Source organism: Chiloscyllium plagiosum, unplaced genomic scaffold, assembly GCF_037043375.1.
Source record: "Chiloscyllium plagiosum isolate Xiang-an unplaced genomic scaffold, Cpla_swu_hap1 HiC_scaffold_35, whole genome shotgun sequence".
NCBI lineage: Eukaryota > Metazoa > Chordata > Chondrichthyes > Orectolobiformes > Hemiscylliidae > Chiloscyllium > Chiloscyllium plagiosum.
The window spans coordinates 10495245-10513212 of NW_028270173.1; the positions used below are offsets into that span (position 1 = coordinate 10495245).

Genomic DNA, 17968 nt, shown 5'->3' on the forward strand with positions numbered 1-17968 from the left:
ACAAAATTGAAATTATAATTGTTTGTGTACAAAAAGGAGGCAGTAGCTAATAATGTCACAGACCATCTCAGACCCACGTGAAGGGATAACAGAGCCTGAGATAATTATAGAATGCGGTAACTTTTCTCTTTCTGCACGGAATATAATTGGGTCCTGCTGGTATCTCTTCACTTGTGAGGAATTAGGGATCCACAATTAGTCACATTACTGCTGAAGTGTTAGTCAGCGACCTTACAATGAAGTATAATTTTGAATGTTCCCGCCTTCACCCCCTCATTTACATCACTCCCCCCCCCCCCCCCCCACCCCCAGCACAAGCAACACCCACCCTCCTCAGCAAAAACAAAAAGACAAGCTGCAAGTGGTCCTGAGGACAAAAAAACAGAGTTCCTGCACAGTAGCCGAAGATCATTGCGCCATCAGTCTTATTGCCATTCCTGGGTTTGCAATCGGTTATAAAAATGAGCCGGATTGGTACAGCCGGGGTATGAGGCAAACTTTACCCCCATTAACACCCCCTTCCTCTGCCTCGCTCACGTCCCCTCCCCAATCCCCAGAAGTGTCGATCTGGTTTCAATATTGCCTCAAGAATCCAGCTAATTCCAATATCTGCTTGAAACACTACGGGTGGACACAGAAAAAGGCTGCTGCAGTTCTGAGCTCTTTCAAAACATTCCCATCCCCTGGAAACAAAAACAACAACAATAACAATAAAAACAATCATCAGGGCTGGGTGCCTCAGAAGACCGCTGTCAAAGATGTGCAATTGTCAGACGCACCCCCCCCCCCCCCCAGTCCCCCCGCTTCCCAATACCTTGTTTTTCTGTCGACATCTTATTGCGGGTGAACACCAGACAGCGCTTCAAACAAGAGGTGACCCAGATGTTGTCTGATTCGTCGGAGAATTAAAAAACGACACATAAAACTGCCGCTTTCTGTAAAATCAGCTGTGCCGGGTCTCAGAACAGAAGGGAATTATAATAACACTGATGGTGATGAAAGGGGGCGGGAGCAATCGCTCTTAAAGCCACACCGTCTCTTCACTCAGTTAGCCATCTCCTGCCATCTCCTTGGTCTCAGAGAGAGAGAGAGATACTGTATACTGAAGGGTTAAGAACGGCCAGTCGGCAGCAGTCTTGGACAACCGAATACATTTTATGTCTATAGATAATAATTGAGGAGATTTAGTCAGGATTCAGAATTGACATTTTTCATTTAATCGCTTACCCCAGAGTTACCCTTAAATTATAACCACACGACGGAGAGAATCAAACAATTTTTTTTAAAAAACCGAAAGAACTGCGGATGCTGGAACACCGCAAACAAAAAGAGATTGCTGGAAAAACTTAGGAGGTCTGGCAGCATCTGTGGAGAGAAAGCAGAGTTAACGTTTCAGGTTCAATAACCCTTCTTCAGAACTGATGGGAGCCAGGGAAACGTATATTTTATGCAAAGGATGAGGTTGGGGAAGGGGGAGGGGGGGGGGGGGGGTGGTGAGCGAGGTATGGGTTAAGGAGTAAAAGATAGGTGTGGGTAGAGCCGGAAGACAGAGAATAGTTGGACATACAAAGGGGAAGATAATGATCAGCCTGGGAGAATGAATAGCTGTTAATGGAGACTGTTAGTGGCTAACAGTGGGTTGTGTGTGATAGCAAGGCCTGATGTGAGGGGCTGAGGGGGAAGCATGGGGAAGGTGCTCAAGCATTAAAATTGTTGGACTCCGTATTGAGTGCTGAAGGTTGTGGAATTCCAAAACGGAAAATGAAGTGATTAGATTACTTACAATGTGGAAACAGGCCCTGCAGCCCAACAAGTCCACACCGCCCCGCCAAAGCGCAACCCACCCATACCCCTACATTTACCCCTTACCTAACACTACGGGCAATTTAGCATGGCCAATTCACCTAACCTGCACATCTTTAGACCGTGGGAGGAAACCGGAGAAAACCCACACAGACACGGGGAGAAAGTGCAAACTCCACACAGTCAGTCGGCTGAAGCGGGAATGGAACCCGGATCTCAGGCGTTGTGAGGCAGCAGTGCTAACCACTGTGCCACCGTGCCACCCACAGCTCCAGCTTGCTCTGAGCATCACTGGAGCACTGCAGCAAGCCTGAGATAGAGATTTTGGCCAGGGAACAGGGTGGTCCGCTGAAATGGTAGGCAACTGGAAGCTCAGGGTCTTTTTTTGCGGGCAGAATGTAGATATTCTGTGAAACCATCACCCAGTCTACATTTCATGTCACCAGTGTAGAGGAGACCACATTGTGAGCAGCGAATGCAGTAGATGAGATTGTGGGAAGTACAGTATAGAACATAGAACATTACAGTGTAGGACAGGCCCTTCGGCCCTCGATGTTGCGATGACCTGAGAAATCAATCTGAAGCCCATCTGTCCTACATTATTCCATTTTTGTCCATATGTCTATCCAATGACTATTTTAATGCACTTAAGTTTGGTGAGTCCATTACTGTTGTAAGCATTGCATTCCACACCCCTACTACTCTCTGAGGAAAGAAACTACCTCTGACATCTGTCCTGAATCTATCACTCCTCAGTTTAAAGCTCTGACACCAGGTATTAGCCATCACTATCTGAGGAAAAAGGCTCTCACTGTCCACCCTGTCTCACCCTCTGATTATCTTATAAGTCTCAATTAAGTCACCTCTCAACCTTCTTCTCTCTTACGAAAATAGCTTCAAGTCCCTTAGCCTTTCCTTGTAAGACCTTCCTTCCATATCAGGCAACATCATGGAAAGTCTCCTCTGAACCCTTTCCAAAGCTTTCACATTCTCCCTATAATGCAGTGACCAGAACTGTATGCAATTCTCCAAGTGCAGCCACACCAGAGTTCTGTACAGCTACAGCATGACCTCATTGTTCTGAAACTCAATCCCTCTACCAATAAAAGTTAACACACCATATGCCTTCTTAACAACCCTATCAACCTGGGTGGCATCTTTCAGGGATCTATATACATGGACACTGAGATGTCTCTGCTCACCTTACCATTAGCCGAGTGCTCTGCATTCCTGTTACTCCTTCCAAAGTGAATCACCTCACACTCTTCTCTGCATTAAACTCCATTTGCCACCTCTCAGCCCAGCTCTGCAGCTTATCTATGTCCCTCTGTAACCTACAGCACTGTCCACAAATCCACTGACATTAGTGTCATCCACAAATGTACTAATCCATCCTTCTACACCCTCATCCAGTCATTAAAGTGCTGCTTTTCCTGGAATTTATGTTTGGGCCCTCAGGTACTGAGGACAGAGGAAGTAAACAGACAAGTGTTACATATTTTATGATTGCAGGGGAAGGTGCTGTGGGAGAGACGGCATTGGGAGTGAAGAACGAGTGGACCAGGGTATCCCAGAGGGAATCGTCCCTGTGGAAGGCAGACAAGGGAGAGGAGGGGAATATGAGTCTGGTGGAGGCATGCCACTGTGGGTGGCAGAAATGGAAGCTAATGATCCTCTGGATGTCGTTGCTGGTGGGATGGTAGATAAGGACAAGGGGGACCCTATTGCTGGTGTGGGTGGGGGGAGAGACAGTGAGGGATGAACTGTGGGAGATGTTGGAGAAAGTGAGGACTGCAGAGGCTGGAGATCAGAGTTGAGAGTGTGATGCTGGAAAAGCACAGTAGATCAGGCAGTATCGAGGACCCGGTTGAAGACCCTGTCAATAATGATGCTTGGAATCCTCGGTTGAGGAAGAAGGTGAGCATTTCAGAGGCTCCCTTGTCAAAGTTGGCTTCATCGGAACAGATGTGACTGAGGCAGAGGAATTGGGAGAATGGAATAGAGTCTTCACAGGAAGCAGAGTGTGACAATATATAGCGCTGAAAAATGTGTTGCTGGAAAAGTGCAGCAGGTCAGACAGCATCCAAGGAGCAGGAGAATCGACATTTCGGGCATAAGCCCTTATGCCCGAAACGTCGATTCTCCTGCTCCTTGGATGCTGCCTGACCTGCTGCGCTTTTTCAGCAACATATATTTCAGCTCTGATCTCCAGCATCTGCAGTCCTCACTTTCTCCCAGTGACAATATATAGTCAGGGTAACTGTGGGAGTTGGTGGGTTTGTGGTGGATATTGGTGACCAGCCTCTCCCCAGAAATGGAAACAGAGATGTTGGGGTAAAATTAAAACAAAGATCAGAGTACACAAGGAAGAAACAATGTGAGCCTCATTAATTGTGACAGACTCTGAGCAACTTGATGGGAGGAGATCTGCCTCCCATTTATTAAACTCGATGTTTAATCTCAGTGAGGTAACAGATCTCCATTGTCTGGGCCACATTGATGGAGAATGGGGTCAGGGCCTTTGCTGAATCCATTATGCAGAAGGTTCATCATGATAAACTGCTTTACACCCTCAGCCATTTCTTGACGTCATGTTGAATCAAAGTGGCTGGATTGGGATCTGTGATGCTGGGGACCACTGGAGGAGGCTGAGATGGATCATCCACTCAGTACTTCTGGCTGAAGATTGCTGTGAATGCACTGATGTGTTACACTCATTCATCATTAAAGATCGGGATATTTGTGGAGTCTCCTTCTCCAGTGAGTTGTCTAATTGTCCACCACCATTCATGACTGGATGTGGCAGGATAGCAGAGCTCAGATCTTGAGTTGCTAGATCGGTTTGAAATCTGACCCATTTAGTACAGTAATTATGCCACACAACACGATGGATGCTAGTGTCAATGTGAAGGCAGGACTTTATCTCCACAAGGACTGTGCGGTGATCGTTCTTACCAATACTATCATGGACAGATGCACCTGCAGCTGGCAGATTGGTAAGAAGGAGGTCAAGTATGTTTTTCTCTCTTATTAGTTCCCTCACCACCTGCCGCAGACCCACTGTAGCAGCTATGTCCTTTAGGACCCGCCCATCTCGATCTGTAATGCTGCTGCTGAGTCACTGTTGGTGGTGGACATTGAAATCTCCTACCCAGACTGCATTCTTGCCACCCTCAGCATTTCCTCCAAGTGTTAATTAACATGAAGGAGTTCAGCTGAAGTGCGGTGGGTGTGGGAAGTGGTGATCAGCAGGAGGTCTCCTTGCTCATATTTGATCTGAGTCTGTGAGACTATGTTGGGATCCAATCATTGTTGAGGACTTCCACAGCCCCACCTGCATCCCTCTGTGCTGCTACTCGTGTTGGGTCTGTAGAGGATGGGTCATTGTCTGTCAGACAGGATTCAATTAAGGTGACTATTCAAGTAGATGAGAACTGTTTGACTTTTCTATGAGATAATTGTGTCCATTTTGACCGTGGCTCCAGATGTTGGGAAGGAGGGATTTGTAGGATCAATGGGGTTGTGTTCATTATGGTCACTTCTGCTGCTTCAGCCAATGGTGTGGTGGTTTGTCCAGATTCATTCCTATCTTTAGACTTCGTAATGGTTTGATACAACTGATTGGCTTGCTGGGTCACTTCAGAAGGCCCTTAAGAGTCAGCCACATTGTTTTGAGTCTGGAGTCACATGTGGGCTAGACCATGTAAGGATGGCAGATTTCCTTCCTTAAAGAACATTAGTGAGCCTGTTAACCTCGACTGACCATGATTAAATGGTAATTAGTCAGCTTGTGTGGCAGAAACCAAGCTGAGTGTCAGCACGTTATTGCTGAGTAAGTGCTGCTGGATAGCACTGTCAATGAGCCCAAGTAGAGATACAGGCCATTCAGCCCATTTCAGATCATAATCATTATTTTGTTGGCAATTCTTGGTGATGCATCTATCTTTCCCGTTCACATCTCCTCTAGTCACCTCTTGTTTCTTTACTGAACCCAGTATTATCACAGAATCACAGCATTACCACAGTGCAGAAAGAGGCCATTCAGCCCAGTGTGCCTACACCAGTTCCATCACCTGGTGCCAATCTCCTGCCTTACCCGTATATCTCTGCACATCATTACTATCCACATAGTCATCCAATTCCCTCTGGAATCACTCAATTGAGCTTCCTTCCATCACGTTTCCAGACAGTGCATTCCAAGTAGTGCCTATTCAAGTGCGTTGAGATTTGAACAATATCCTGGGTTGGGTCAACAAGTGTCAAGTATCATTTGTGCCACACAAATGTCAGGCAATGATTATCTCCAATAATACACAATCTAACCAGCATAACTTGACATTCAGTGGTGCTACCATAATTGAAAACCCCACTTACAACATCCTTGGGGCTACCATTGACCAGAAACTCAACTGGACACACCACATAAACACAGTGGCTACAAGATCAGGTCAGAGACGAGGAATACTATAGTAAGTAACTCACCTCCTGACTCCCCAAAGCCTGTCCCCCATCTACAAGGGGCAAGTCAGGAGTGTGATAGAATACTCCCTCCTTACCTGGTGTTTTCAGCCCCAACTAGACACAAGAGGCTTAACACTATCCAGGACAAAGCACTTACTTGAAACTACGTCCACAAGCATCCATTCCCTCAGTAGCAGCAGTGTGTACTATCCACAAGATGCACTACAGAAATTCACCAAAGATCCTCAGACACCCACGACCTCTCCCATTTCGAAGGACAAGGGCAGCAGGTACATAGGAATACCATCACATTCAAGCTCCCATTAAGCCACTCACAAACTTGAACTGGAAATATATCGCCACTCCTTCACTGTCACTGGGTCAAAATCCTAGAATTCCATCCGAAGGAAATTCTGGGTCATCCTACAGCAGGTAATCCAGATACAACGCATAATCCTCCGTCATGTCGACTGCCTACAATCAGACACCCCTCCCCCAAAGATAAATCTCCCTCTCCACCCTGATCCGCAGAGACAACTCACTCCATGACTCCCTTGTTAGGTCCGCACCCCCCCACCAACACCCGCCCCACCCACACCCAGCACCTTACCTTGCTATTGCAAGAAGTATAAAACCTGCGCCCATGCCTTCCCCATTCACCTCCGTCCAAGATCCCAAGAATCTTTTCACATTTGTCAGAGAGTTTCCTGCACATCCACCCACACCATCTACTGTGTCAGTTGCTCTCAGTGTGGTTTCCTCTACACTGGGGAGACAGAACTCATGCAACATTTCAGAGAACATCCCTGGGATACACACACCAAACAACCCCACCGCCCTGTGACCGACCACTTCAACTCCCTCTCCCACTCCACCGAGGACATGCAAGTCCTGGGCCTCCGTCATCGCCAAATCCAAGCCACCTGATGCCTGGAGGAAGAATGCCTCATCTTCTGCCTTGGGATCCTCCAACCACACAACATCAATGTCGATTTCACTAGTTTCCAAATCTCCCCTCCCTCCCCCACCCCATCCCAGATTCAACCCTCCAACTCAGCACCAACCTCCTAACCTGTCCATCTTCCTTCCCACCTATCCACTCCCCTCTCCCCACCATTATCACAATCACCCCCCACCTGCATCTACCTATCACCTTCCCTGCTACCTTCCCCGCACCTCCACCCCTACCCTCCTATTTATCTCTCAGCTCCCTTCTACCCTTCCATCAACATTCCTGATGAAGGGCTTATGCCTGAAACATCGACTCTCCTGCTCGTCGGATGCTGCCTGACTTGCTGTGCTTTTCCAGCGCCACACTTTTCGATTCTGATTCTCCAGCATCTGCAGCCCTCACTTTCTCCGAACCTACAGCAGGGGTTCTGCAGCAGTCCATGAAAGCAGCTCACCACCACCTTCTCAAAGGGCAAGTAGGGATGGGCAATAAATATGTTAAAAAGATCCTGGCTACTCGCTGCGTGAAGAGGTTTTTTTCTCATGTCACCTTTGCTTCGTTTGCATATCGCTGTAGGTGTATGTCCTCTCATTGTTTTTTCCTTTTATAAGTAGGAACAGCTGCACCCTGTCTACATTGTCTAGTCCAGTCAATGCTTTGAAAATCTCGAGCAGACTTCCTCTCAGCCTTTCTCTCTGCAGATAGGACACACCCAACTTCTTCAGTCCTTGTGTCATCATTCCTCTGGTGAATTGATCTCGCTTGCGTTCCACCACAAGCCTTCCCTTTTGTCCTCCCCCTGCCATCCCACTTCACACAACCTCAAAGGCTGGTATATCTCCACCACTTTCTGGTTGGGCTTGTTTATCATGCTAAAAGGGTTAACTTTGCTTTTCTCCCTGGATTCCTCACCTGCTGGAACTTACTCACCTCCAGAACTCACTACAGTGTCTTTCTGCAAACCATTCATTCTGTCAAACATTAGGTGCAATCAAAAACAGAAATTTCTGGAAAATGACAGCAGGTCGGGCAGCATCTATGGAGAGAAATCAGAGCAAACGTGTTCTGAGGAAGGGTCACCAGGCCTGAAATGTTAACTCCTATCTTGCTCCACAGATGATGCCACACCTGCTGAGAGTTGCCGGCAATTTCTGTTTTTGTTTCAGATTTCCAACATCCGCAGTCCTTTCAGTGTTCTTTTTGATTAGATGCAATCAACATTGAGGTGTCTAAACACCTTCTTCAATTATCTGGGAGGAAGATTGTGAAGAGCTGACTGGTAATTACATCTCCCTGATGCCTGATGAAGAGATTCAACTTAACGCTGATGTGGAAAGTGCAATTGGAAGCAAACAGGAAATGTTGATGTGAGGTACATACAAGGGGGTGACATGTAAATCAGAGTGACTTTGTGCAAAGTGAAACAGAGTTCTCTACTGCAGCTTTTAAAACAAGATGCGCAGTACACCAGCACTGTAGGACATTAACAAGGACACAATCACACAGTGCAATTGAAATTAACCTAGTTTATTCAACAGGGAGAGTTTTAGCTGCCAAGTGGGGGTATGTGTTTGTGTGTAGGGAGGTGGGGTTAGGCCCCAAACAGTGAACATAGTATTGAAAACCCGGGGAGGAGATTAGGATTGACCAACCTGTTCATCTGCTTACTCTGAGCGGGACGGACTTGGGCAATTTTCCACATTGTTGTGTTGATGCCAGTGTTGTAACTGTACTGGAACAGCTTTGCAAGAGGAGCAGTAAGCTCTGGAGCACAAGTCTTCAGCGCTGTCACCTTGAGCATTGTCAGGGCCCATGGCCTTTGCAGTAGCTGACGCATCCATGCATTTCTTGATCTCACGTGGAGTGAATTGAATTGGCTGAAGACAGGTAACTGTGATGCTGGGGACCACTGGAGGAGACCGAGATGAATTATCCACTCAGCACTTCCCGACTGAACATTGCTGCCTTATCTTTTATACTGATGTGCTGGAGCTCCCTGTTGTTGAGAGTGGGGAATGTTCTGGTATTTTGTTAATTATCCAGCATCATTCACGACTGACAGGAGCAGACCCACAGTGCTTAGATCTGATCCCTTACCCCTGGGAGCACTCAGCTCTGTCCATCGCTTGCTTGCTCCACTGGTGAGTGTGCAGGTACCCAACTGATTTGTAGGGAGTCCCGGGTGCTGCCAATGGGATGGGGGAGCTAATTCAGCCCCTCAAGCCTACTCTTCCACTGAATAAGGTCACATGACGTGGATGTCATGTCAGCTCCATCTCGCTGTCTGCCCCACTCCCTGAAAGCCTTCATCTCCTTGTCAATCACTTTGTCTATCCATCTCAGACCCACCCTCCTCTTTAAATACAGCCTCCAGGTCCTCAGCACACACTGCCCAAACTGACAGCCTGTCTCTGACAATGTGACAGACCTCCCAGAGGAAAGCGCACAGGCACCTCTGTCCCTCACAGCCTCCGGCCTGACTGCTGTCTTAGTATTAGGCTCAATGTTGCTGTTCATTACAGATTAGGTTCCAATAATAGGCACCTAATAAACACTGCAACTTATAACGTTGTGATGAGGTTTGTATAACCAAGCACAGCACCTTATATTGTAAGCTCACAACAAGTGGAGTTTATAAAATCAGGTGGGTCAGGAACAAAACAAGTGGAAATTATACCAACAGAAACACAAACACATACTGAAGGTTGGGAAAGTACAGCTGCAAATATTACAGCTTTAAAATGGAATTTTAAAAACAGGCACAACACTGCTCCCTGCAGGTTTTAATTAGGATTTTATTCAAGTTATTCATGGGATATGTATATCGCTGGCTGGGCCACCACCTATTGCCCATCCCCAGTTGCCCCTTGAGAAGGAATGGGTGAGCTGCCTTCTTGAACCACTGCTTTCCATGTGCTGTGGGTTGACCTACAATATCATTAGGGAGGGACTTCCATGACTTTGACCCAGCAACTGTGAAGGGACAGCGATGTGTTTCTGAGTCAGGGTGACAAGTGGCTTGGAAGGGAATTTATAGCTGGTGGTGTTTCCTTTTTCATGCTGCCCTTGTCCTTCTAGATGGAAGTGGTCATGGATTTGAAGTTGCTGTCTGAAGATCTTTGGTGAATTTCTGCAGCACATCTTGTAGTGAGCACACACTGCTGCTACTGAGCATCGATGGTAGAGGGAATGATTATTTATCAGTTTGATACCAATCAATTGGGATGCTGCAAAGTTTCTTGCATGCTATTGGAGTGCACCCATCCAGGCAGGTGGGGAGCATTCCATCGCATTGCTGACTTGTGCCCTGTAGATGGTGGACAGGCTTTGGGGAGTCAGGAGGTGAGTTACTTACTGCAAGATTCCTAGCCTCTGTTACTTTCCTGTCATGATTTGGAGGAGCTGGTGCTGGACTGGGGTGGACAAAGTTACAAATTGCACAACACCAGGTTATAGTCCAACAGGTTTATTTGGAAGCACTAGCTAATCACCTGATGAAGGAGCAGCGTTTAAAAAGCTAGTGCTTCCAAATAAATCTGTTGGACTATAACCTGGTGTTATGTGACTTTTAACTGCTTTCTTGTCATGATTATATTTGTATAAAGTTATAGAGGTGTACAGCACTGAAAGAGACCCTTCGGTCCAACCCGTGCATGCTAACCAGATATTCTAACCTAATCTAGTCCCATTTGCCAGCACTTGTCCCATATCCTTCTCAACCCTTCCTATTCATATACCCAATCAGATGCCTTTTAAATGCTGTAATTGTATCAGCCTGCACCACTTCCTCTGGCAGTTCATTCCATGCATGTACCACACTCTGCGTGAAAAAGTTGCCCCTTAGGTTTCTTTTATATCTTTTCCCTCTCACATTGAACCTATGCCCTCTAGTTCTGGACTCCCTCACCCCAGACAAAATACCTTGTCTCTTTACCCTATCCATGACCGTAATGATTTATAAACCTCTATAAGGTCACCCCTCAACCTCTGACACTCCAGGGAAAACAGCCCCAGCCTATTCAGCCTCCCCCCCCCCTAGGTCCAGTTGAGTTTCTGTTCAATGGTAACCCCCAAGATGTTGGTTATGGCAGATTCTGTGATGGTATGTCAAGGTATGCTAGTTAGATTCTTCTTATTGGAGATGGTCACTACCTGACACTTAGATTAGGGAACACAGTTCAGGCCCTTCTGTTCCACTTGTTTTCAAAAGAGATAAACCCTGTTCATTGTACGTTATTTCTCCAAAATTGCCAACTGTTTCTGTCACAATTAAATGTAAGTCGCAGAACAGCATTTCGAGAAATAAACTCACCAGTTAGTGATGTGCGAGTCTTTCACCAGCCTCCACTGTCATGATAAAACTACCTGGTCAGCAAGCTGTCAAAGTTTTAAGAAACTCAGTACTTTGCAAAGACCTTGGCCCAAGTCGACCAGTTTGTGATGACCAGTTCCCCGCTCATGGAGCAGTGTTGCTGATGAGTACAATTCAGAGAGTGGGCGAGATAAACACTGCACTTTACAGGGATTGAAAAAAACTCCTGCAGGAATGAATGCTAGGTTTTACATGAAAGCCTGGCAATGTTTCTTGTATTTATTTATTAAATGAAGAATGAATGAAAGCAGCTAGTATTTCTAGCAGAATTTTGACGCCAGGTTTCAGGTTCAACGTTCATTTTGAAGTTACTCATTCAGGCCTGTAAAAAGCTGGAGGGGTATTGAAGGAATTCAGAAAGGGTGAAATACTTCCACTGGGCACAACTCCTGATGGTTATCAACAAATACATCTCCGCCTCCTGTTATCACTCGGTTTCTGTTTGTGTGCTGAGCATGGTGACCTCTTCTGCCCCAATTCCATTCAGTAATCCACTTCCCCAATTCCATTCAGTAATCCACTTTCCCAATTCCATTCAGTAATCCACTTCCCCAATTCCATTCAGTAATCCACTTTCCCAATTCCATTCAGTAATCCACTTCCCCAATTCCATTCAGTAATCCACTTTCCCAATTCCATTCAGTAATCCACTTCCCCAATTCCATTCAGTAATCCACTGCTCCAATTCCATTCAGTAATCCACTTCCCCAATTCCATTCAGTAATCCACTTTCCCAATTCCATTCAGTAATCCACTTCCCCAATTCCATTCAGTAATCCACTGCTCCAATTCCATTCAGTAATCCACCTCCCCGATTCCATTCAGTAATCCACTGCTCCAATTCCATTCAGTAATCCACTTCCCCAATTCCATTCAGTAATCCACTTCCCCAATTCCATTCAGTAATCCACTGCTCCAATTCCATTCAGTAATCCACTTCTCTCAGTATTTTCACTTTGTCTTGCTTTACCATTTCTCTTCCCTCAGTGTCTCCCCCTCTCTCTCGTTCTCTCCCCCCTCTCTCTCTTTGTCTCTCTCTCATGACATTGTTCATTTCCTCTCTCTCTCTCTCCATCTCGTACTCTCTCGCTGTCTCTCTCTCTCTCTCTCTCTCTCTCTGTCTGAGTCTCTATTTGTATCTTTCCCTCTGTCAGTGTGTCTCACTCAGAGGGTGACGTATCTTTGAATTCTCTAATCCAGAGGGCTGTGGTAACTCAGTCATTAAGCAGGTTTAAGAGAGAAACCGATTGGTTTCTGAAGACTAATGACATTAAGGGATATGGAAGTGGTGTAGGGACTGCGATATTGTGGTGATCAGCCATGATCAAGATGGGGCAGATTTAATGGGCTGAATGGCCTACTCCATTCCTATGTTTCCTGTGTCTCCCTCGATTGGTACATATCTCTGTGTCTCTAGTTCAGTCCTTTAATGATAATGTGTCCCTTTATTTCTCATTGTGCCTTACCTTCAGTGTTTGTCTGCATAACTCTCTCTCACTCTTTTCCCCGTGCCTCTATAATTCTTCATCTTTTTCCATGTTTCTATGACAGTCCCACTCTCTTTGTCTCTTCCTGTGTTTGTGTTGTTTATCTGCGTGAGTCTCTCTGTTTCAGTGTCTCTCTCTTTGCCTTTGTTAAGTCTGTTTATGTATGTGCGTCTTGGAGTCTTTCTTTGTTTGCATCTGTCCCCTTCCCTGTCTCTCTCCCTCTGCCCATCTTCACCTCTTTGACAGTTCCTGACCTTTGCAGAGGAGAACCACAGTGGAACTGAAACTTCACAGTGATCCACTGAGGGTGACACGATGTCTCAGTGGTTAGCCCTGCTGCCTCACAGCACCAGGGACCCGGGTTTGATTTCAGCCTCAGGCTGTTTGATTCCCGTCTGTGTGGAGTTTGTACATTCTCCCTGTGTCTGTGTGGGTTTCCTCCCACAATCCAAAGATGTGCAGGTTAGGTGAATTGGCCATGCTAAATTGTCCATAGTTTTAGGTGCATTAGTCAGAGGGAAATGGGTCTGGGTGGGTTACTCTTTGGAGGGTTGGTGTGGACTTGTTGGGCCAAATGGCCTGTTTTCACACTGTATGTAGTCTAGATTGTGACTGACCCAAGTGTTGATAATAAAGGTGTTGGTGGAATAGAGAAATGAGCATGTTCCCCCATCCCAGGTGTTGATGATGCCTCTTTGGCTTGTTCTCCATGAGCTGTTTTTCCAAGACCTATCACTCAGTGAAGGACCAGAAGACTAGCAGGAACCCTGAGGAGGGTGTGAGGATTTTGAGTGATAGGGAAGGATGGTTACAGAGCTTAGGGCCTAGGCATCTGAAATAAGAGTCGAGTCTGTGGGTTAAAGACATGGCTAAGGGGTTCAGTCCATTGACAGAGCTGGAGTCAGATGTGGTGTTGGTGGTGGTGAAGCCAGTGATTTTGGTGATGGTGAAGGTGTTTGGTCTGAAACTCTGAGTGAGATTAAATAGGACGCTGGGGCTGCAGCAATCAACTGAGAGAGAATGTGGAGCAGTACTGGGTTTTACCAGTGAGGCAGTGAAGTTTGCAGTATTGACCAAAGGCAATGACTTGGAGTTTTGTTTGTCATTTAACAGGAAGAAGTTTTAGTTTGCCCGATAGTGTGCGTGAAACAAGTAGCTTTACAGATGTCTTGGTGGAGGTGAGAGAGGTGCTGGTGAAGTGGAATTCACTGTCTGAAGTGTTCATCAGGAATCAGACTCATCGTTTCAGATGATGTGGGGTGGGTCGCTAAATGGATGAGGAAGTTAGGGAAAGAAAAAAACCCGAGGGAATTTCCAATTTAACAGGTCCCAGATTTCCTTATTCCCCACAATTTTACGTTCCAGTTATTCTTCACAACAATTGCATATTTTTAAAGGACGAATGAGTGTTCAGTCCAAACTAAAACCTTTAATTTCCAGACATTCCTCCCCTCCCCACCTCCTATGGCATGGAACGTCATTCAGAGTGTTGTCCCAGTTGGTAAATAATCGCTGCAACATTCCCACCTGCTGGCGGTACGCGGTACTGCGAGCAATAAATTCTCCAAGTGGCGGTGCTGGTGGTACAGGACCGCCACCTTCTGGCCACAAAAGGAGCTGCAGCCCAAGTATCTTACGGTGGCAATCCCCAAAAAAAACTTGTTTAAAAAGCTGCAAATATTCAGCACCTGCGGAGAGACAAATAAAGTTTACGTTTCGGGTCTGTGAAATTTTGTCAAAACTAGGAAAGGCCCAAGATGGGAAAGGTGAGGTGGAGGGAAAAGAACAAGAGGGAAGGTCGAAGGAAAACAAAGCAGGGGACGAGAGACTAAAGAGCAAAATAGTAATTGCAAGACAGAAGGAAATGGTTGCTAAATGTGCGCATGACCAGTGATAAAGTTGCAAATTGAGCTCTTTCCTTCGCAGTTCATTGTAGTGCCGGTTTCAACCAGAAGATGGTGGTGGCGAGCTGTACAAAGGTCAGTCCAGTTTGACAGTGCACTCAGTTTCTGGAGGCAAAACCACAAACAGAACATGTTGCGACAGCTTAGGCAGGGCCTTCCTTCACAACTGAAAGAGAATTCGATCAGGGAAAAGGAGGGAAAATAAACATGGACCTGGACTTCCCATTTCTGTGCTCCTTGGGGAAATTCCGCACTGTCGGTCTATGCAACATTCAAAAGATTCCAGGTTGGGAGGGGGAAGTTCTCCAGTTTAAGATTAATTGTGAGTCAGAAGGACTAAATGTAAGCAATGTGGGGCTGTACTGGGAGTACAGAGACTAATTTGTTAAAAATCTTCAACATCACAGAAGTGGATGTACAAGTACAAAATCTATTTTCTTTGAACTAGTTTGGGAGAGATTTCTTTCCTATGATGTGGAGGCACCGGTGTTGGACTGGGGTGAACAAAGTTAAAAATCACACAACACCAGGTTATAGTCCAACAGAAGAAGCGCAGCTTCTTCCCCAGGTAGTTGTGGAGGTTAAGATCATGCTCACAGAATTAATAGCCAATGGAGCCCAGTGTCATTGTCCATGAGATAGACCACATTGGCCAAGTCACAGGAATATTCGCCGTGTACATGGTGGGAGGTGTCTCCACGTGTAATGGTGTTACCCGTGTTGATACTCTGACACGTCTTGCAGTGGCTACTGTGGCAGGGTTGTATGGTATTTTTGGCCTGAAGGCTGGGAAGTTTGCTAAGAATCATTATTGGTTTAAGGTTTGGTGGTTTTTTTAAAGGCGAGAAGTGGAAGGAGTGGGCAAGGTCATACAACGGATGAATGGATACCGCACAACAATCACCAGGCAGGAGTGTTCCCTCCCAGTCATAGAGGTGTATAGCACGGAAACAGACCCTTCGGTCCAACCCATCCATGCCGACCAGATATCCCAGGTTCTTTGACTGTATGTGGGAAAATATGAGTTAATGAACATCAGTAGAAGAATAGAGGAACTCAATATTACTTCAATGGAGAAAGACTATAGAAAGCTACAGCAAGTAGAGATTGGGAGGTGTTGGCCACAAATCACAAAAAGCTAACGTCAAAATTAAGCAGATAATAGGGATAGCAATTGGAACATTGACCTTTTTTTTTAAAATGATGTGTATAAATCGAAGGTTTTGTTGGAACTAATCAAGGCACCAGTCAGATAATCACCAGAATACTCTGAGCAGTTTTGGGCCCCTTATCCAAGGAAAATCTATTGACTTTGGAGGCAGTCCAGAGAATGTTTGCTTAGCTAATACTAGATAAGAAGCAACTGCCTTATCAGGAAAGGATGAGTAGATTGGGCTTGTTGAAGTTCTGAAGAATTAGAGGAAATCTTATTGAAACATACTGAATTCTCAGGTGGCTTAGGGTAGATGCAGAAAGTTGTTTCCTCTTTAGAGAGTCCAGGATCTTACAAACACATGAGCAAGGCACAAGAATTAGTCACTCACCCCTTCAAGCCGACTGCACCATTTTATAAGATCATGGCTGATCTTATTTTAACCTATACTCTATATTCCTTAATATCCCCAATAATCTTTCATCCCCTTGGTCATCAAGAATCTACCTTTGCCTTAAGGATATTTAAAGATTCTAATCCACTGCCTTCTGAGAAAGGGAATTCTAAAGACTCACAGCCCTCAGAGAAAAAACTGTTTCCTCATCTCTGTCTGAAATGTGCACTCTTTTGTTTTAAACTCTGAGTCCTAATTCTAGATTCTTCCACAAGAGGAAACAACCTTTCAACATTCGCATGATCAAGTCCACTCATGAACTTATGTTTCAGTTAAGTGCATCAGGACTCTGAACTTCAGAAAATACAGGCCTGTACATCAGGTCCTCATGCAGCAATCACTCGTTCCAGTTGTTATTCATGTAAACCATTTCTGATCTGTTTCTAATGCATTAACATCCCTCTCTGAGTACAGTGACCAATAATGGAAACAATGCACAAGATGCAGCTTCACCAATGTCCTGGGTAACTGAACCTCCTCTTGCATTCAACTCCCCTCACAATAAATCATAACATGCTATTAACTTTCCTGATTACTTCGGGGTTGTACCTGAGTTTTGCCCTTCTGTGTTTCATGAATAAGGACACCCAGAACTCGCTGCATCTCTTTGCAAACTCTCATCATTTAGATAATATGCTTTTTTTAATGCTTCCTGCAAAAATGGACGATTTCACATTTTCCCAAATTCTACTCCATTTGTCAGATCTCTGTCCCTTCACTTAACATTTCCATATCCTATATCAGCTCCTTCACAACTCACTTTCCTACCTATCTTTGTGTCATCAGTAAAGTTAGCTAACAGGCCTTTCATCCTTTCATTTAAACCATTCACACAAATTGTAATGTACTGAGGCTCCAGCACCATCTCCTGTAGCAAATCTCTTGTGACATCCTGCCAGTCTGAAAAAACCCATTTACTCCTATTCCCTGTTTCCTGTAAGATAACCAATTTCTTATCAATAGCAACAAGTTACACCCTACACTGTGAACTTCTATTTTCTGTAATAACCTTTGGTGTAGCCCGGCTCAAATTCTGGAAATCTAGGTACAATACATTTACGAGTTCTCTTTTCCCTGGAACACAAGTACTTCTTCAAAGAACTCCAATACTTAAACTTGACATCCTTTTGGCTCACTTAACTCACCTGCTTGAACATAAGCAATTTCATTCAAATGCAAGATCTTTTAAATCCTGGAAGTCCTGTCAAAGTTCTTGACCGACTTTGGCCCCTGAGCAAGTATTGCCTCAGATTTAAAATTAACATCTCTGTTAGTAACTCCGCCCATGGCCTTGTCCATTCCCTATCTCTGTCACCTCCAATCACATCAACCCCTGAGTTCCTCTCATTCTGGCCTCTTTGGTTTCCCTGGGTTTAATTATT

At 45.4% G+C, this 17968-nt stretch overlaps 1 protein-coding gene across 1 annotated transcript in view; it reads right to left on the reverse strand.

Annotated features, from left to right (window-relative positions):
• prrt1 (proline-rich transmembrane protein 1) overlaps window positions 1-961 on the reverse strand; it is a 72583-nt gene extending 71622 nt beyond the window's left edge. Inside the window, exon 1 of the mRNA XM_043677805.2 lies at window positions 815-961. Within this exon, the coding sequence (XP_043533740.1) occupies window positions 815-833 (19 nt within the window). The 5' untranslated portion in view covers window positions 834-961. The remainder of the gene's footprint in view (window positions 1-814) is intronic.
• Window positions 962-17968: the final 17007 nt, after the last annotated feature.